Source organism: Herpailurus yagouaroundi, unplaced genomic scaffold (genome assembly GCF_014898765.1).
Source record: "Herpailurus yagouaroundi ecotype Mexico unplaced genomic scaffold, PumYag 196, whole genome shotgun sequence".
Lineage (NCBI taxonomy): Eukaryota > Metazoa > Chordata > Mammalia > Carnivora > Felidae > Herpailurus > Herpailurus yagouaroundi.
In genome coordinates, this window is record NW_024412427.1 from 11,406,253 (window position 1) to 11,427,513 (window position 21,261).

Here is a 21,261-nt window from a genome sequence, read left to right on the forward strand (position 1 = left end):
CATCTAGGCTTTATACTAACTAGAAATACCCTCTGGACTTTTTAGTGATGTGAACAACAACAAAGTTCCTTTTTTCTTTTAGTCTGTTGGAACTAGATATTTCTGCTGTCCCTGGATATTTCAAGAGTCCTCCTGAGGTAGAGAAGACATGGTATCAGGTTGCAGGAAAATTTAAAAATGGGGAAAGACCTTGGGGCTGAGTCTGCTGTAAAGTGTTGGCTCTAGGTAGATAGAACCTTCTATGCCTGGCTTTCAGTGGCCTAGTGATTAAGGTGGGCTGGAGGTGAATCAGCAGGGAGGTGTAAAGTCTAGGCACAATACTTAGCCTTTCTGAGCTCCAGTACCCTTATTTACAATACCTACCTCAAGAAGTGAATTTGGGAAGCTGGGTATCATCCAGGCACGAAGTAGCTGCTCAATCAATAGTCACTGTTAGTGTGATATTATGATAATTGCAGATCACAGGGCCTCAGTCTGTGAGTAGCAGGTTTGGGTCTGTGGCAAAAGTCAGGAAACAACCTTAGAGGCATCCTGGGGAAAGGAGGCATGTCTCAGACCCTCCAGAGATGTTCACAAGTGCAGGGGTTCCATGATTCTGGCTTGGGTGAAACTACTGAAGATTACTTGGGGTATTGGGCCTTCAGGGGCAGGGTGGGGTGGGGTGATGCTCTGTCACATGGAGATCAACTAATTACCAAATCATTTAAGACTGGTAAGCGGGCTGCTTTGGGATTCCAAAGGGGCAGCTCTTGGCTCATCAGTGAATTGACTGTTCCTTTCCTCTCATCAGGCTCCCCCCACCCTTTATTTCCCAGTTTCCCAGATGCAGCAGTCTGCCCCCTCACCCTAGGTCCCATGTCTACTTTTCCTTTGCAACCTCTGACATGCATACATATGCAGAATTCCAGATGTTGATAGATATGGGGATAAATAGAGAAAAAATAAGAAAAAACAATAAAGTAGGCTGAAAGAAATTAAGAAAACAATCCCCATTGGCAATTGAATCAAAAAGAATAAGATACCTAGGAATAAACTTAACTAAGGAGATAAAAGAACTGTACTCTGAAAACTATAAGGCATTGATGAAAGAAATTGAAGATGACACAAGTAAATGGAAAGTATTCATTCCATGCTCATGGATTGGAAGAACAAATATTGTCAAAATGTCCGTACTACCCAAAGCAATCTACAGATTTAATGCAGTCCCTATCAAAATACCAATAGTATTTTTCACAGAACTAAAACAAGCAATCTTAAAATTAGTATGGAACCACAAAAGATGCCAAATAGTCAAAGCAATCTTGGAAAAAACAAAACAAAACTGGAGGTATCACAATCCCTGATTTCAAGATATATTACAAAGCTGTAGTAGTACTGGTACTGGACCAGAATAAATCAATGGACCAGAATAAAAAGCCCAGGAATAAACCCATGATTATATGGTCAATCTTCAACAAAGGAGGCAAGAAAATGAAATGGAAAAAAGACCGTCTCCAACAAAGGTATTGGAAAAACTGGACAGCTATATGCAAAAGAATGAAGCTGGACCACTAACACCATACACAAAAATAAACTCTAAATGGATTAAGGACCCAAATGTGAGACCCGAAACCGTAAAAATCCTAGAAGAGCACAGGCAGTAATTTCTCTGGCATCGGCCATAGCAACATTTTTCTAGGTATGTCTCCTGAGGCAGGGAAATGAAAGCAAAAATAAACTATTGGGACTACACCAAAATAAAAAGCTGCACATTAAACAATCACCAAAACTAAGAGACAACCTACTGCATGGGAGAAGATATTTGCAAATGACATATCCTATAAAAGGTTAGTATAAAATATATAAAGAACTGGGGTGTCAGGGTGGCTCAGTCGGCTGAGCGTCCAACTTTTGATTTCGGTTCAGGTCATGATCTCATGGTTCGTGGGTTTGAGGCCAGTGTCAGGCTCCGTGCTGACAGTGTGTAACCTACTTGGGATTCTGTCTCTCTCTCTCTTTGCGCCTCTCCAGCTCCCGCGCACATATGCTCTATCTCTCTCAAAAATAAACATTAAAATGGGGTGCCTGGGTGGCTTAGTTGGTTAAGTGTCCGACTTTGGCCCAAGTCATGATCTTGCAATTCATGGATTTGAGCCCCATGTCAAGCTCTGTGCTGACAGCTTAGGGCCTGGAGCCTGCTTCAAATTCTGTCTCCCTCTCTCTCTCTGCCCCTCCCCCTCTCATGCTCTGTCTCTCTCTCAAGAATAAACACTAAAAAATTTTTTTAAAAATTTAAAAACCCCACAAAACATATAACTGCAATTCAACACCAAAAAAAAAAAAAAAAACCAATCCAATTTAAAAAATGGGCAGAAGACATGAACAGACACATGAACAGATGCTCCATATCAGGAGAATGCAAATCAAAACCACAAGGAGATATCACCTCACACCTATCAGAATGGTTCAAATCAAAAACACAAGAAACAAGTATTGGCAAGGATGTAGGAAAAAAACACTTGCACACTTTTGGTGGGAATGCAAACTGGTGTAGCCACTGTGGAAAACAGTATGGAGGTTCCTCAAAAAATTCAACATAGGGGCACCTGGGGTGGCTCAGTAGGTTGTGTCCAGCTTTGGCTCAAATCATGGCCTTGTGGTTAGTCGGTTTGAGCCCCGCCTTGGGCTCTGTGCTGACAGCTCAGAGTCTGGAGCCTGCTTTGAATTCTGTGTCTCCCTCTCTCTTTGCCCCTCCCCCATTTGTGTGCTCGCTCTCTCTCTGCCTCAAAAATAATCAACATAGAAGGGGTCCCTGGGTGGCTCAGTCAGTTAAGCATCCAACTTTGGCTCAGGTCATGGTTTCACAGTTCATGGGTTCAAGCCCTGCATCAGGCTCTGTGCTGACAGGGCAGAGCCTGTGTCGGGTCCTGTGTCTCCCTCTCTCTCTGTCCCTCCCCTGCTCACGCTCTCTCAAAAAATAAACATTAAAAAAAATTCCATTGCTGAGTACCCAAAGACTACAAAAACACTAATTCAAAAGGATACTGCACCCCTATATTGCATTATTCACAATAGCCAAATTATGGAATTGGCCCAAGTGTTCATCAATAGATGAATGGATAAAGAAGATATGGAATAAATATATACAACAGAATATTACTCAGCTATAAAAAAGAATTAAATCTTGCCTTTTGCAAGAACATGGATGGATCTAAAGCCAGAGAAAGAAAAATACCATATCATTTCACGCCTATGTGGAATTTAAGAAACAAAAACAAAGGAGCCAAATAAAAAAGAGACAACCCCCCAAAAAAACTGCTTAACTATAGAGAACAAACTGATGGTTACCAGAAGGGAGGTGGATGGGAGGATGGATCAAATAGGTGAAAGAATTAAGAGTACACCTATTTTGATAAGCACTGAGGAATATATAGAACTGTTGAATCACTGTATTGTACACCTGAAGCTAATAGAACACTGTATGTTAACTATGCTGGAATTAACATTTGAAAAAAATTAAATTAAAAAATAAATTGGGTTGAGATTAAATTTTTATTAAAAAGAGAGAGAGAGAAGAAAAATAAAACTTTTCCCCAAAGTCACAAGGCTCTACTTTTTGATTTGGGGAGACATCAGCTCACCCAGTGACTTGTAAATATGATGTCACCAAATTAGGTGACTTGGGAAAGTTATTTTTTTCATCATTATTAGTTTTTCTTTTTTTTTTTTTAAGTTTACTTATTTATTTTAGAGAGAGAGCATGAGCAGGGAAGGGGCAGAGAGAAAGGGAGACAGAGAATCCCAAACAGGCTCCATGCCATCAGTGCAGAGACCCATGCTGGGCTCGATCTTATGACCTGAGCCAAAATCAAGAGTTGGTTGCTCAACTGAGTGAGCCACCCAGGTGTCCTGTATTAATTTTTCTAGTAGTTGTGTTTTTATTATTGGTCTGGCAGTTTATGCAGCCACTGGGTCGAGGAATTCTAAAGAGGAGCCCTAGAGGGTGTGAAAACCTTCAGGAGCTTCAGGAATAAAGCCATTTGCTGGGTTCCCCAGCTAACTAGAAGGCACAATCATCATCATCATCATCACCATTATGGTGTCACCTTCCAGATTCTACAGCTCCCATAGTCAGTTGGGAGAGCTTGCAACAGCTACTGTCTCTGCAAGCTATTGTTAGAAAGCTTTCTGGAGTGAACATAGTATTTGATGATTTTTATCAATAAAACATTCCTGCCCCACTCTCAACCCCTTCAACATGTATATCTCATACCCCATGGTAAATATATTTGTTGCATGGAAGAAGAAAGAGATGAATAAGTTTATTTCAGGCTAATTTGAAATTTACTACAAATGATTTAGTTAATTCAATTAAAATCACATTATTATTATTATTATTATTATTTTTACCTATCCTGTCTCCTTCACACATGGAAATTACCTCTCAGTTAAAATCCTCTATAAAGTTTCTATTGTATGATTTAGAAGCAAGAACTGAGAATCTGAGGGAATAGGCCATATATGCTAACAGTGGTTCTAGCCTCTAACAAGGGACAATGGTCATGGCTCACTGGACCCTAAGCTCTGTAAGGAGAGGATCCACAATGGATTCACCATAGTATTCACAGCACTTGGCACAATGCCTAGCACATAGTGGGTACTCAACACACATTTGATGAATGAGTGAATAGGTTGGTCTTCCACGTAGTGGTCAAGTGATTTTGTCACTAATGGACTGGATCTTTGGCTTTGCATCCCTGGTCTTGCAACCATGGTGGCTGGGTGGTGAGCAATGTCTGGAAAACACAGGAGAAGAGACTGCAATATGTTCCCAATGTTCTCATTACTGATGACATATACTCGGTGCCAGCTGTGGTACAATGAACAAAAGGTTCTTGCCCTGTGGGTTTGTAGCCTAAGTGACAAAACAAAACAAGCAACTGACAGCTTTTCTGTGTGTATGTGTATTTCTTGTCTTTTTAAGGTATAAGAAGCATCATTATCTCAGATTTATAATGAGAACAGCAGAAATGATTATTTCCCATTTTACACACAAGTAAATGAAAGCCCAGAGAAACACAGAGACTTTCCCAGTGCAAAGAAATGTGTCAAAAACTTTGCCTGTAGTGTCCATCCTTTTTCTTGTGCTCTGTCCAGGTGGTTCCTGCTCTATCCAGTCAAGGGTTTGAGGTTTACTTCCTCTGCTCCATACTGGCTATGTCACTACAAGCACAATCTGGGTCTCTAGTTGGGAAAAGGTCCTCAGAAAGGAGGGAGTGTTAAGGAATTTGAAAGATGGAAGATTGCAAGTGGACAAGTGGGCCAGGGAGGTGGCCTCACCTGTGCTGGTCCTTGAGCCCCACTATCCTCACATCCAAGGACAAAGATACATGGTAATTATCCGGACTGAAGCAACTGCTCCACATTATTCTGTTTCATAGCCTCTCTCTAGGATCTTTCTTGTGCATAGGCCTTTTAAAAATCATCTTCTTAGGCCACTATTGTTTGCTGCTTCTTTCTTGATTATATTGATTCCTTGGGAAAGAGCTCTAGTTGCTGGGGAGCACTGATAGGTGACAGCTCCCTCTTCTCCCCCAGCCATGCAGTGCAAAGTAGATGATATAATTTGGAGCCCTTGCTCCTCAAGCTTTCACATGACCCTTGATCTTGGCTGGTCCCTTCTCATAGATCCTGCTTCTTCTTTTTTTAAATTTTTAAACTTTTAAAAGTGTTTGTTTATTTTTGAGAGACAGAGTGTGAGCAGGGGAAGGGCAGAGAAAGAGCGAGATACAAAATCCCTAACAACCTTCAGGTTCTGAGCTGTCAGCACAGAACCTGATGCAGGGCTCAAATCCCGAGAGTTAATGACCTAAGCTGAAGTCGGACGTTTAACTGACTGAGCCACCCAGGTGCCCCAATCATAGACACTACTTGTACCTCTACCCTCTGTCTCCCCAGTATCTCAGGTGCTCCTGCTTCCAGAGCCTTTCTAAAGGCATAATGCTGCACTCAGTTTCTCACAGATTTAAAGAACCTCTAAGAATGGAATTTCAGGCAACTGCTTGGGACATTTTAGGAAACAGTCCCCCTGATAATACTGGACAAAGGTTGCTGCCTATTCACCAAGCCTGGGCTCATTGCCTGGTTACTGGGCTGGCAGAGCTGGGGTGGGGACTGAGGAAGTATTCCTGAACCCCTGCTTCTTACTTGGGCCTATTCTAGGCCTTCAGAGCTAAAAATGCCTGGGACAGATGGTCAGTGTTCATTTCACCTAGGATTGGGAGAAACTTCTCCCAAGCCTCAGAACATCTGGGAACCCCTAGGAGAAAGGGAGGAGTGGGCAAAAGGGGCACCTTTGTTCAGGAGCCTCCTAAAGCTCTAGGATCCTCAGGCCAGAGACTTCTGGCCTAAAGGACCCATGTCACAACCAGTCACCCCAGTTTTCATCTGCAGAGCCCCCAGGACAGAAAGCCCAGTGAGACTGTGTATGGAGTTTTAGCTTTCCTTATTTTTTCAGGGGTGAGGGCAGCTCCTTAAAAGGCGGAAAGGGTAAAAGACTGGTGATTCCTTAATGTTTACTTTCTGCCTAGCTGGTCTGCATTCCCCAGTTTTGGAGGCAGTGTAGAGAGTAAGATGGAGTCACTCAGGTCAGGCAAGGGGGCCTGTTTCAAGCAATGATGCAAGCAGCTAAGGGCACTGCAGCTATAAGCCCAATCACCTTGGGTCCTTTCACGCCTACATGGTATAGGACACAACTCAATTGCTCCAACCCCATTTCTACCTATCTTTCTACACATCATCCTACACATCTTTTTGCAAATTACTTAATATGACTGGCACATATAATGCTACCCTAATATCAAAATCTGAAGTCAACCTATACAACACAACAAAGGAAGTGATTATACCGGTATGTCCATTATAACAGATTCAATACATTTTTACTATCCTTTGATTAATAAAACCTGAATTACACAAGGAAAATCACCAGCATGGTGGGGAACATTGGGAATTGATTTCAATGCAAATTTAGCAACACATTTTGATCCAGGCATGCAACAATATTCCTTTTTATTGATCCAACCATCAGATGCGTGAGGTGTGGAACATACATGGTCAGCAAGGCACCCTATCTATGAGAATATAACCAGAACTGAGTCATCTACACCAGTTTACATAGCTAAAGGAGTCACCTTTGACACATGTGGTATATTACCCAATAGTCCAGGCCCATGTATTACTGAGAGAGGATGTTGGAATATTACACACTGTATGATAACTTTCCACTGGAAGCCACAATGGACACATGGCATTACCAACCCCACACCAAAACTCAAGCCAAGTGTGTTTGAACCTAATTACTTGACCCTATGAGAATTGTATACAAACCTATGCCACAGAGAATTGAAATAACCTTTCAAAAGGAACAATTCAATTTGTTTGATATACAACCTGAATGTAAAATTTATGCCACAGAACTAGGAACAACCATCCATGAATGGTCTGACCGACCACCCATTGATAGGATTAGACTTAGAAAGCCTACAATCCAGGGGTGCCTGGGTGGCTCAGTTGGCTAAGCATCTGGTTCTTAATATCAGCTGAGGTCATGATCTCATGGTTCATGAGATCCAGCCTTGCATTGGGCTCTTTGCTGACAGCACAGAGCCTGCTTGGAATTCTCTCTCTCCTCTCTTTCTGCCTCTCCCCCCACTCATGTGTGCATCTTCTCTCTCTCTCTCTCCCAAAACAAATAAATACTTAATTCAGTAGGAAATTTAGGTTCCAAGGTCTCCTCAGCACTCAGAGAATTATATTCCATTGTCTCAACTATGCATGATTGTCTCAACTATGCATGATTATCATGCCTACCAACTGGAATTTAACTATTAACATTGACCATAAAGTTCAGGCCCTCCAACGAAAGTTACTTAATCTTAGAAATTTCTACATAAGAGAACAATTAAAAAATAATTGTTGCATAACAATAACCTACTGTACAGAGCATGGAATGATATTAAAAACATTATTGTAAAGTATTTTTCTGACTGGGTGGAGCCTTTCTTACAATTAGACACCTCTAGACCATCAGGTTGTGACAATATAGGACAATGTAAACTTTCATTTTTAAGATGATTAGGGGGTCAAAGCTTATTAGCACATGACACATATTCTATACCACCAAAAATACATTATAACATAGCACTTCTGGCACCGCAAACATCCTTATGGATTGATGGATATTTACTACCCAAAGAGATAGTATTTCAGTGGTCTAATAGCATGTATTATACATGGCATGAACTGGAAATCAATGCTAATCTTTTTCCTTTAACAAGAACAGCCATTGAAAATTTACTTTTAGGGGCGCCTGGGTGGGTCAGTTGGTTAAATGTCTGACTTCGGCTCAGGTCATGATCTCACAGTTTGTGAGTTTGAGCCCCGCATTGGGCTCTGTGCTGACAGCTTAGAGCCTGGAGATTGCTTCGAATTCTGGGTCTCCTTCTCTCTCTCTCTGCTCCTCCCCAACTCATGCTCTGTCTCTCTCTCTCCTTCAAAAATAAATAAAAACATTAAAACAAAGAAAAAAAAAGAAAATTTACTTTTGGACATGGGACACTTTCATTGGATAATTTGTGCTAATAGCTTCTCAGAGGTCACATTCTTTAATCATATAGAATGAATGATACTATCTATCATCACCATAGACAATGAGTGTGTTAAAATATTGTATGCTATTAATGTAACATTTAGTAGCATTACCAAAATGGGTACCTTTGTCTCACAATATTCACATAAAAATTTTTTCAACATCTTATCCTACTAAAATAACAGAAATACCTTGGGTAAAAATGAACAAAATTGATAAATTTCTAGATGAAAAATTAGAAAGGCTCAAAGTAGCCCATAAAACCTCAACCAACAAGCTAACCCACTTTAATCATGCTGCACAGCCCACTCAGGTGGCCGCAGGAGTCATTAACCCCAACTTAGCTGCATTGAACAAAAATATACAAAACATATAATAAATGGTCCTTTCCAGAGTTGTTAACAAAACCCTTCAAACGTGATTTGTTTTGGCTCATGGCCTGACTATAACCCTTTAAAATACTTAAAGGGATTATCTCTCTATACATGTTTGGAAATCCATTAAGGAAATCTTCTCTTGCTTTTAGCTATTATTTTTGTTATATATCTTATTAAACATGCTATTAAAATGTTATGCACCCTCAGGCTTAAGAAGGAAAAATCACAAAAAGACTATGATTAACCATACCTTCACCATTCTTTTCTAGACGTGCCAAGAGCCTATGTTGAAGATTCCATGTATATTTTTTACTTTTATCTGCCCATAGTTGGCAATATGATTATTTCATGTATTTGACTGCATTGTTGATTTGTTAACTTACCTTCATTACATTTAGATTTAGTTTTTCTCCTCTCTTTTTGACTTGATTTAATTCTTATTAGATGTGACTTTAAGTTGGAGTTTTAAAATTTAATCCTTACTTAATTTTGCTTTATTTGATTCAGTTTAATGTATCTAATTTGCTTAGATTTGATGTGATCTTTGTTTTATGATATCAGTTGACATTTCATATGATTTCAGATTTATTTGATTTTGTTTGATTCTGATTGAAAACATGATTGAATGATTTGGATTTGCCCTCTTCCACATTAGCAAACTAGTACTGCTGACTTGGTTTAAGACTTGATTCCTGCATGACCCTTACAGATTTGTCATGAGAAATCACGGGGTGGAATGTAGAGAGCAAGATGGAGTTGCTCATGTTAAGCAGGGGCCTGTGTCAAACAGGTGACTGTTAAGCAATGATGCAAGCAGCTAAGGGCATTGCAGGTACGACCAGATATCTTGGAGACCAGCACCAGCTTTTGACACATTCAGGAGTTACAACCAACAGAAACAGAGGAGGTCACCAAAGGCCCAAGACTGATTAAATCCCGTTTAAAAAGGATTTTGGCAGCAAACTGTCAGACTTCTCAGACACTGACGTCTCTATGTCTGAACACTTCAAAAAGGCAGCTGAAGGCTTGCCTGACTGATCTCTGGAAAGAACACAGATGCTTCACTGCTTGAACACAATAAGCAATAAGTGCAAGAGCTGACCCAGGAGAGCTGACCCAGACCCGACTGAGGCCTTATCCCAACTGCTTGGTCAAAGATTGGTTCCTTAGCTTCCTCCCCGCGTTCTACATTGCTTGTTATGTGACCTGTCTTGTGCTTTGTCTGACATGTAAAATGTCAAGTTAAACACGTGGTGAAATGTCATTGAATTTGGAATCCTGAACCGGCTTTATAATTATGTTAACCTTGCTTTATGACTGAATAAAGCTGACATTGTGGAAAGACACAACTGGCGTGCGCATCTTCACAGCCAGCTCCAGACAGGCAGCTTCGTGTGTTCCCAGGCTTAAAGGTAGGGGGCAGCACTTGTCTCCAACGGACATGCGCATGCCCTAGGGCCTGGGAAATCCGGTTTCTCAGGCCCCTCAGGAGATACAGCATGCGCAGTCCAGGTCTTCTGCAGTGAAGGGGACTCTAGGAACGGAAAAGAATCTCTGGGGTCCTTTAAAGAAACAGCCACACACCTTTGAGCAACCTACATATATTTGGATTTTAGCCCCGCCCAAGCCAAGTCTCCTTGAAGCCCCGCCTCCTGAAAGCTCCTTCGCAACCTAAGTAGCTACGCCCGCGCCAAATGCAAGGAAGCCACACCTGTTAGAAATCACCCACTCCAGGAAGCGCCCCCCCCCCCCCGAGAGCCCCGCCCTACCCTTCCCCGCTGGCGCCCTACCCGTCCCCGCTGGCGCCCTACCCCTCCCAGCTGGCGCCCTGCCCCTCCCCGCTGGCCTTGGAGGTGGGTGAGCTCAGCAGGTGGGGTTGAGCACTCGGCAGGAGCAGGAGCTGCGGAAGAAGCGGCACTGGCAGGAGGCGCACGGGTCGCAGCAGGCGGGCGCCGGCGGCTTGCAGCTGTCACGAGTGGCCACGCAGGGGGCGGACGGAGGAGGCCGAGGCCGAGCAACATTCTTCATCGAAGCCTTTTTCTGTGGGGAAAAGCGGGGGCTGCTCAATCCGGCCACGTCCGCCCCACCCCTCTTCACCTCAGCCTTGGGAACTCTGGGCAGTGGAGGCCCCAGACCACACATATGTACCCACAGCCCACCATCCATTCGACAGCATGCCCACGGGGGACCCTAGCGGATCCCTGCCAACCCCAGTCACCTATCCCCTGCCTCCAAACCCAGTAACACTTACCTGGCTGCGCCTGGCCCACTTTTCTCCCTGGGGGTCCCACTCAGTTCTGGGTGTTCCTCCTTCCAGTGTATCCCCAATCTCTGTCCGTTCTGCCTTCCCACCTCGCTACCCTGAGCCAGGCCACTATCCTTAGTCTGCTGCTCTGGCCCACTTACAGTCCATCCTCCATTGCACCAAACGGACCTCTCCGAAGACCTGTGATGGTATCCACTCTGGCTTAAAGCCCTCAGTAGGTTTTCTTTGAACTTAGAATAAACCATAAACGTCACTTAGGACCTCGAGGCCCTCTGGTGTGGCCCCACCCACCTCTCCGAGCTGTTTTACCACACTGTTCCATTCGCCTTCCTTCCTTGCTCTCAAGCGCAGAGTTCCTGCTGCAGGGCTTTTGAACTGGCTACCCACTTTCCTGAAACCATTCTTTGTTGTGCCCTTCAGTACAGGTACTTGAAATGTATCTAGTGCAACTGAAGAACAGAAGTTTCAAATTTTATTTAATTTTAATGTTAATTTACATTTAAAAATAGAAGCAGCGTAAAATTTTTTTCTTTAAAAAATTGTTATTGTTGGGGCGCCTGGGTGGCGCAGTCGGTTAAGCGTCCGACTTCAGCCAGGTCACGATCTCGCGGTCCGCGAGTTCGAGCCCCGCATCAGGCTCTGGGCTGATGGCTCAGAGCCTGGAGCCTGTTTCCGATTCTGTGTCTCCCTCTCTCTCTGCCCCTCCCCCGTTCATGCTCTGTCTCTCTCTGTCCCAAAAATAAATAAACGTTGAAAAAAAAATTAAAAAAAATTGTTATTGTTAGGACTACAGCTGACTTTATTAAAAGTTACCATCGGAATTGAGATGTACTGTAAACGTAAAGATACACCACCAGGTTTCAGACTTAGCACACATAGAAAAATAATGTAAAATATCTAACTTTTTATATTGGTCACATATTAAAGTGATAATATTTTGGATACACTGGGTTAAATAAAATGTTAAACTTAATGACACGTGCTTCTTTTTCCTTTTTTTCAGTGTAACTACTAGGAAATTTAAATTCACATACGTGGTCTACAGTTTATTTCTATTAGGCATTGCTGCTTGAGGTTACTGAAGTTTTCAGTATTTAAGTGCTGCTTCCTTAGGGAGGGCTTCTGAGACCACTCTTCCCTTCACTCTCATTACCATGCTTTAATTCCTTTACAGTGTTTATCATTATCTGAATTTATTTTACCTGTTTACTGGTTTACTTGCTGTTTGTCTCTTTTCCCCACAAGAATGTAAACTACATGATAGCAGGGATATATGCCTCTTGTTCACTTCTGTATTCCCTGAACCTAGCATACAAAAATATCTGTGAACCATATATTCTTATATGTCAATCATCTGATCTGCTTGTCACTCAACAAAATGTCTAGAGAGGAGCAGGGACTTTCTCAAGGTCACACAGTGCCAGGTCTAAGACTGGAATAATGTGTGCATTTCAACAATGCCTTAATCCAGTATTTCCCAAAGGGTGGGAACCTGTACCATGGTAGTATGATTTTAGGTAGTACATGAGTATTAAATGACATTAAATCACATAATGAGAAAGGATTCCTTTTTCAATCTCTTTCAATTTTAAAGGCTCAGTTTGGTGCCAATATATCATTAATGCTTTCCCCACACTTTCTAATCTGACTCTTAACAATAAGCCTCAGATTTAGAGCATTTGGCAGGTGACCCCATCCAGCTAAATTCCACTAAAAATCTTTTGGTTTCATTAAACTTATTTTTATGGCAAGTGATATTGATTTTCTGTCATAGTTTTATATATATATATATATATATATATATATATATATATATATATATATAATAGATAGATAGATTTTTTCTTAAGTTTTAATTTTAAACAAATAGGTGAAACTCACATATGGCAAAAATTGTGGGGGGTTCCCGGCTGGCTCAGTTGGTAGAGCATGCATCTCTTGATCTCAGGATTATAAATTCAAGCCCCATGTTGAATGTAGAGATTATTTAAAAATAAATCTTTAAAATAAAATTGTGGGAAATAGTTCTGAAATAACAGAGGTCTAGGAAACATTGCATTCAGTCAAAAGAATGAATGATGGTGACATTTCAGTCAGGGGGCTAGCTACTATAAGACGATGCTTTTTAGCAGGTAAGCTATTTTGCTCAGTGAACCTTAGCTCTCTGGGCTTCTGTGGGGGTCTGGTTCAGGGCTTGAGGGCAGGAAGCCTTTAGATAGCTTTCAGCTTCTTTTGTTCATGAAAGTCTGGAAAGTCTTTCATTTAGTTCCTAGCTAGAATTCCCTTTTAAGTCTGGTCCCACCCCCATAATGAAAACTCCCAGTCCTACCTTGGAAGATCTCTTCTTTTCCGCCTCTTTTCTGCTGATCTTTTTGGATTTCTTGTTCAGTGCTTCAAAGAGAGACAGAAGGAGCAAAGCAGATGTTTCTGGAGGCCATGAGCTACAGTAAAGTGAGAGGAGTGGAGGGGGCTCCAGGAAATCTCAGGGTGTGGGAGAAGAGGGGTTGGCTGCATGAATCACAACTTGGGACTTAGGCCAGCAGATTCTTGTTAGCCTGGCTGCTGACCTGGAGCCAATGTCCTCTGAGGGAAGGCAAAAAGGAAATCCAAGAAGGCCCTGAAAAATGGACTCTCAGTGCCATGTATATGGATGGACCTGTGTTTCCTGGGACGCCTGGGTGGCTCAGTTGGTTAAGCGTCTGACTCTTAATTTTGGCTCAGGTCATGATCTCACAGTTCGTGGGTTCCAGCCTCATGTTGGGCTCCATGTTGACAGTACTGCTTGGGATTCTCTCTCTCCCTTTCTCTTTGCCCCTCTGCAGCTTGTGGGCATGCACTCTATCTCTCTCAAAAAAACCAAACCAAACCAAAACAAAAAAACCCCACAAAACCAAAAAAACCCCAGCTATTTCCGTAGGCAAACTACTTAACCTCCTTAAGACCCAGTTTTCTCACCTGCAAATAGGGTACTCTAGTATCTACCTTACAGGGTTGTCTTGAGGATAAACAAAGTATCTTTATAAAGTGAGAAGTTTGGCACATCAAAGGTGATTGATCAGTGATGTACCCCAGCCCCTTCCCTGCTCCTTCCCTGATACCGCTAGAATATTCTCTTTTCCTAGTGAGAGGCAAGGCAGTGAGGGATATTAGTTTTGAACTTGGGTTCTGGAATTAAACACCTGAGTTTGAATTCTGGCTCTGCTAGTTGAGAACTGTGTGATCTCATGTTAGTCACTTAACTTTGCTAAGCCTCAATTTCCTCAACTGTGAAACAGGAATTAAAATAGTACTCACTTCCCAGTGCCTAGCATACAAGGAGTATATCTGTTACTATTATTTTTATCAGATGAAATTGAACTAGAAGATGTTCAATGCCAGGCCCTAATGCCCCTGGTATTTTCCCCTGAGCAGTCATTCTCCATCTCAACACTGAAAGGACTAGTTCATACTACACTTGTTTATATTCTGCAGCATTTTCTAAAATTTCTATTGTTGATAGTTTTTTGATTCAGTTAGTTTCAGAAATGCCAAGTTAAACCAAATTCATGAAGTGTCTTGACTTCAGGGTTTCTCGGAGCATCTAACGTGCGAAGCTGCATATTAGACTGGTGGTATTCAGAGCTTTTCCAAACCATGTGAGCCAAGGAATACTTTGTTCCTCTAGGATTACTTTGAAGAATGAACACGAAAGAGCTCTGACCTATGTCCGTGAATCCTGGTATCAGCCCGGGGAGCACGTTTGACATCTTGCAGCCCCTTCTCATGGACCGGAGTCCAGAGACCAGGGGTCAAGCTGGGCTACTTACCTACAATAGAGACAGAAGGGAGATCCAACAGGTTCATGGAGGAGTTGCTCCTCAGGTTCCTGTCATCTCTGGGTTTTTCCTCAGGTGCCAGGTGACTGTAGGCAGTGAGGAGGCACAGGGAGACCAGCAGGGTGGCCAGGAGTAGGCGGAAGACATTCATCCTTGAAGGCCTGAGTGGGACAGAGAAGGCAGTCAGGTTGGTGGGTCAGGGGTTTTGGCAAGAGGATGTGCCCTTTTGCTTTCCTTGTATCTCTTTGGGCTGGTGCTCTGACCCCATTTGTAAGTGTCCCAGTGGAGCCAGAGGACCAGAAAGGCTTAGGACAGGAAAGGGGAACTGATGAAGGAACAAGAGAGAAAAGGAGAGATGGGGAGAGGAAGCGAGACAAGGAAAGGAGGGATATAGAAGCAAAGAGAAAAGGAATGCATTGCAGTTGGTCTCTGCCATTCTGAGGGTGGGGTGCTGGGTTTTATAGTCAGTGGTCCCAGGAGACCCTAGGCCTGGGCACAGTTGTTGAAAGGCCCCAATAGTACCTTGCAGTGGCAGAGATTTTACTATGGTGCAGAGAATGAGGCTCATAAGACTCTCTGAGAAAGATGCAGGGAATGATGGCATCTTCAGACAAGTGTATATGTTGTCACATGTGCTGTATTCCCATGCCCAGAGGGAATGAGTACAGGTGTGGTTTGTGTGAGAAGGATGGACCTGTTAACATAGGCTGACTGGATTTACTGACTTATTGCTAGCTGGATTGTGATGAAGCAGTTGGAGCCCAGAGTGGATTCCTTCCCATGAATGCCTTCATTTGGCTTAATCAGGGCTGAGAGCTTCGGAAGCATCTTCATCTTCTCTGAGTGTGGGATCTCCATGCCTTACCTGCTCTGTGCATTGTTCCCTCTGGTCTGGGAAAAAACTGAGGCTGCTTTTCCAAAGTTTTCTCTGCCCTGCCATAAACCATGGTGGGTGAGAGGAGAATAAAACAATCTGTTCATACTGGTCCTGCCCACTCCTGGGTTCCCTTACAGCAGCCTGGCAATTTCTACCCTACTCCTTCCAGCTCTCAGCTTAATAAACTGCAATTAATGAAATGCAATTTCTTAGAACCTAAATAATTTAGTGGAACTAAATTAAAACTAAGCTAAATGGAGTCTGGAAAGGGTGAAATCTCAGTGGAATTAATCTTATTTGTGTGTTGGGAGAGGGCTAAAAATGAGTGTTCCTCACACTAATCCTGGGGAGCAATATGTATATTCTAAATGTAATATAGGTCCATAATGTCTAGTTGTATCATGATCCTCAGGGTCAGACTTTTTTTTTTTAGAATTTTGTGGATTTTAGAAAACAAATATCATATATTAAACCACATACAGTGGGCCTGGGTACACCCATAATAAACAGTGATACTTTTGTAGCCAAAAAGGTGGGGATATTCATAATAAACAGGATAAACAAAGACAATGAATTAATTTGCATCAATTGAGGATAGGTTTTGTTGCCAAGATACATCAGGTAGGGTCAGATTTTTCTGCCAAAGAAAAAAGAAAACATCGTTTTCAGAGTTTGGGGATTTTACAATTTCAGGTAAAGGACTATAGACTTTACAAACTCTCATTGCTGTTACTACTCAATATGGGACACCCACTCCCTGCTATTAATACAGGATAATAATGCTGACAGCAATGACCACCTATGCAATTGTGTTCTCAAGAGTAATTTATCCTTCCACTCTGTAGTGGTAAAGGCTGTTCTTTGATCTGTGGTATCACTGATGACAATACCTTCTCTTAAACTTGTCATCTGCTTTAAGTTACTGCTTATGACTTAAGATGAGTTTTTACTCAGCATGGTGGATATAAAGAATCCAGAAAGGGGAGTCAGGTCACCTGGATGTACCTGCTACATAAGTGGCTGTGTGACCCTGGGCCCATCTGGGCCTCTGCTTTCTCATCTGTAAAAAGAGAGGATAGGGGGGCACGTGGGTGGCTCAGTAGGTTGAGCAACTGACTCTTGTTTTTGGCTCAGGTCATGATATCGTGGTTTCGTGGGTTTGAGCCCATGTCAGGCATTGTGCTGGTGGTACAGAGCCTCTCTCCCTCTCTCTCTGCCCCTCCCCTACTTATGCTGTCTCTGTCTCTCTCAAAATAAATAAATAAACTTAATTTTTTTTTTTTAAAAAGAGAGGATAGGACTACATGACTTAATATATGTTATGAGGCACAGAGTAGAAACTTAATAAAGATTTGTTTAATGAATGAATCTTAAGACCTTTCTATTCTAAAATTCTACAAATCAGTGAGTTCTGATTTTTGCTTCCTGGGCGTTGGGGCAGATTAAACAGTTGCATAAAGATTTTGCAAAGGTCGGGGCGCCTGGGTGGCTCAGTCAGTTAAGCGTCCGACTTCAGCTCAGGTCATCATCTCGCGGTCCGTGAGTTCGAGCCCCGCATCAGGCTCTGGGCTGATGGCTCAGAGCCTGGAGCCTGCTTCCGATTCTGTGTCTCTCTCTCTCTCTGCCCCTCCCCCGTTCATGCTCTGTCTCTCTCTGTCTCAAAAATAAATAAACGTTAAAAAAAATTAAAAAAAAGATTTTGCAAAGGTCACTTGTGTATCCTTAAGAGTCAAGGGATTTGTAAATGCATTAATGTGACTGAATCTGATTAAACTCTGGAAAAGAGGGCACGGAAAGTCATGGCTAAATGCAATTGGCTGTGTACCTCAGGAGTCTTGATATGTGTGTGTGCATGTATGTGTGCATGTGTGTATGTATGTGTGTTGAGCATGCACACTATAAGGGCTCTGACTGAGGGAATATGGGAGGTAATAGTATCCAGATCATCTCTGAGTATGGCAAAATGAGTAGACAGTATATCAGTATAGAGTGCATACTCAGTGTGCTCTGTAGAAATCCCCTTAGCTATGGCACTGGGTATAGTGTGATATCTTAATCCTCTAGGGTCAAGGCCTTAGTCCCCAAAGCAAAGGAAAGGATTATAATTTCCCAATAATGAGGAGGGGCTAACGACCTATTGGGACAGAGATATAGTGAGAGATAAGAACTGAGGAAGAGGTAAAGGCAGCAGAGTCTTCTTGAAAAGAGTGACCAATATTAGTTGCTGACTATACTAGATGTTAATGAGGTGCAGCCTTGACAGCCTGCCCTGGGTTTTGCTCATGGCATCAGTGAGGGGAGCCAGGGTATCTGGGAAGCCAGCAAGTTGGCATTGCAGGGAAGGTGACTGGGCTCTGTTTGTTGTAATAGTGGCTTCTACCAGTCCTGCCAAGCACCAATGGCAAAGGGTACGGGAGTCTGGGTTAAGCTCATCCCTGTGGAGGAAAAAAGTAGTGTTTGGTAGGGCTTAACATGGATGGGCATCTCATATAGGCTAGGGGTGTTGGAGGGAGACTCTCTGCTGATCAGTCTTTTGGAATGAAACACATACTTGGGAAGAAAGGGAAATTAAAGCAGGAGGGAATCTTAACTTTGAAATTGTCTGCAAAACTTTGCCCATATGTGCATTTTTCTGGGAGAGAAGGTCCATAGCTTTCTCTGGATCCATAAGGGGGTCTTAGGCACCTAAAGAGCTCACAACCCCTTCTTTGCAACCTGAGTGGGGCTTATCCAGAATCACAGGTACATGAGAGCAGAAGACAGTTTTTTTTTTTTTCTGTTCACGCAATAATTGAGTTCTATAATTGGGAAAATGTACTTGTGGGAAGGGGCATATCATCCCAGACTAGTGCTGGTATAAAATAAATAAATATAATAATGAAGCAAACTAAAGAATATAAACACCATGGTCCCATTTGTGAACAAATATCAAAACTCCCTCAAAAGTAAATATGCTTACATATGCAAAGAAAAAAGCGTGGGAGGAGACACATTAAAATTTTAATAATGATTACTTCTTAGGAGTGGAGTTAAGGATGGGGAGTGAGGTAGAGAAATGCACTTCTTCATGTACTTCTGTATTTGAATTTCCTTTTCAAGAATGTTATTACATTGTAATAAAAAATAAAGGATGGGGCGCCTGGGTGGCGCAGTCCGTTAAGCGTCCGACTTCAGCCAGGTCACGATCTCGCGGTCCGGGAGTTCGAGCCCCGCGTCGGGCTCTGGGCTGATGGCTCAGAGCCTGGAGCCGGTTTCCGATTCTGTGTCTCCCTCTCTCTCTGCCCCTCCCCCGTTCATGCTCTGTCTCTCTCTGTCCCAAAAATAAATAAATGTTGAAAAAAAAAAAATAAAGGATGATAGAAATAAAATATTGAATGCTACTTGACATAGCATCAAAGAATTTAAAGATGATGGATGGAGAGTTATATTTGATTTGTGACAGTGAGGCTATGGAATTTGCAGGACACTCTTCCCTCTTTGTACCTCAAATTCAAGGTACAGTTTGCTCTCAGCACCTACTGCTCTGTCACCAAAATATAGGGCTTTCTCATAGTGTATCATCCTTTTACCCTTCTCTGCCCTGTGACACTTTCGAAGCCTTCTACCCTTCTGGTTCATCAGCTACTGTTTCTGATATGACAAAACCTGAGAGAGGAACACACCATTTTTGTGGTGTTATTGTTTCTCAGCCAAATTAGCTATACCAAACACCGAAGCTCAGAGCCAGAGAAAAATTATCACTCATTCATAGTTACCTAAATTCCCTACACCAGATGTTCAGTGGCTGCATAGGGATCCTACCACCCTACACATCTTTGACTCATTTGAGCAGCAGGTGATACATATCTACGACAGGTGCCCTGGCTGTGCTGAGCTTAGGAGGCTCCATTAGGGCTATTGGCTAATTCCTTAATGTTCACTAGGGCTTATCAGTGATGATAATTTCTGGGGTAAAATGAGGGTGTCAATATGTTTTATCTACCTAGTTTTGTTCCAGGATAGCCAGCCAATCAAGCAACAAATATTTTTTGAATTCCATGGGAAGTTAGTGTTACTGGATTAGGCAAACTTCTGAGAAGGGGAAGAGAAGGAGAATCAACGAAAGAAGGGTCCAGAGAACTTTGGGACATGGTGTCAGGAGAGCAGATTTTGCTGTGGGTAGGGATGGGACACCAAAAGGGAAGAAGGGACTGATGGAAAGGGCCTGGAGACGCCTTGGTCATAAATTTGGCTCACTTCTCAAGACTTCCTCCTTATGAATGGTCCTGAAGAAAGGCACTTGAGGGACTGAACCCAACATGCCAAGGGATCCTTTAATCAATGTCATCCATGACACTTGGGGAAAATATTAGAATGACAAGGCCAACTGAGCATGAGGAATTCACCAACCTCTTAGTTCTTGCTCTGTCTTTGGTTAACCCAGTCCCAGGGGTTCAGCATCCCTGCTGAACTGCTAACCAAAACTACGCTAAGTCAACCCACAAACATTGTTGCTTGGACAACTGTGAATGTCTCTTAACTGATATCCTGTCTCTTTTCTTGTCCTATTCCATCCATTCCCCCAATAGGAGCCAGAGTGATGGGGGATGGAGGGCATGATTCAAATCATGCATCACTCTTTGCTTAAAACCTTTAAGAGCTTCCCATTGTTTTTGAAGTAAAATAAATATTTCCTGCAAAGCCCTGTTATTCTCTCTGGACTCATCTAATAGAGTCCCCTGCTCAATCACTATATTCTAGACATATTGTACTCCTTTCTGTTCCTAGAATATGCTAAACTATTTCTTATCTCAGGGCCTTTACTGTCATTCCCTTAGCCCTAAATGTTCATTCCCTGGCCTTGAACTTGATTCCCTCAACTTTTCACATAGCTAGATCACTGGCAACCTTTGGATCTTTTTACAAATATCACCTCTTTATTTGACTACTTTATCCAAAAGTGTCCTTTCCCCAGTTTCTGTCTATCCCAACATCCGTATCTTTCATAGCTCTTACAAATAAGGAATTATCTATGTTTATCTTCATATTGGCTTTCCTTCTTTTGTATAATTTAAACTCCCATAGGGCAGGGACCCTGTTGTCATATTCATTTTGCTACCCTCACTGCTAAGCAATGCCTGACACACAGCAGGCACTCAATAAATATCTGGTGAATAACTGAATGAATGAATGGGTGAAAAAGAAAACCAACAACAGAAAATCTTCAGATTTCCCTGGTCCCTTCAGGCCAACAGGGCAGGTTAAAAGTCAGATCTGATTATGATTCCATGTCTTTTCTTTGGCCTTTGTTCTATCAT

At 42.4% G+C, this 21,261-nt stretch overlaps 1 protein-coding gene across 6 annotated transcripts in view; it reads right to left on the reverse strand.

The window, feature by feature from the left end:
* Nucleotides 1-10,817: 10,817 nt before the first annotated feature.
* ASIP (agouti signaling protein) overlaps nt 10,818-21,261 on the reverse strand; it is a 73,527-nt gene continuing 63,083 nt past the window's right edge. For all 6 annotated transcript variants that reach the window (XM_040447292.1, XM_040447290.1, XM_040447291.1 and 3 more), the window contains 3 exons: nt 15,079-15,248; nt 13,602-13,663; nt 10,818-11,046 (listed from right to left, as the gene is read on the reverse strand). In XM_040447292.1, the coding sequence (XP_040303226.1) occupies nt 10,870-11,046; nt 13,602-13,663; nt 15,079-15,238 (399 nt within the window). In that variant the 5' untranslated portion in view covers nt 15,239-15,248 and the 3' untranslated portion in view covers nt 10,818-10,869. The remainder of the gene's footprint in view (nt 11,047-13,601; nt 13,664-15,078; nt 15,249-21,261) is intronic.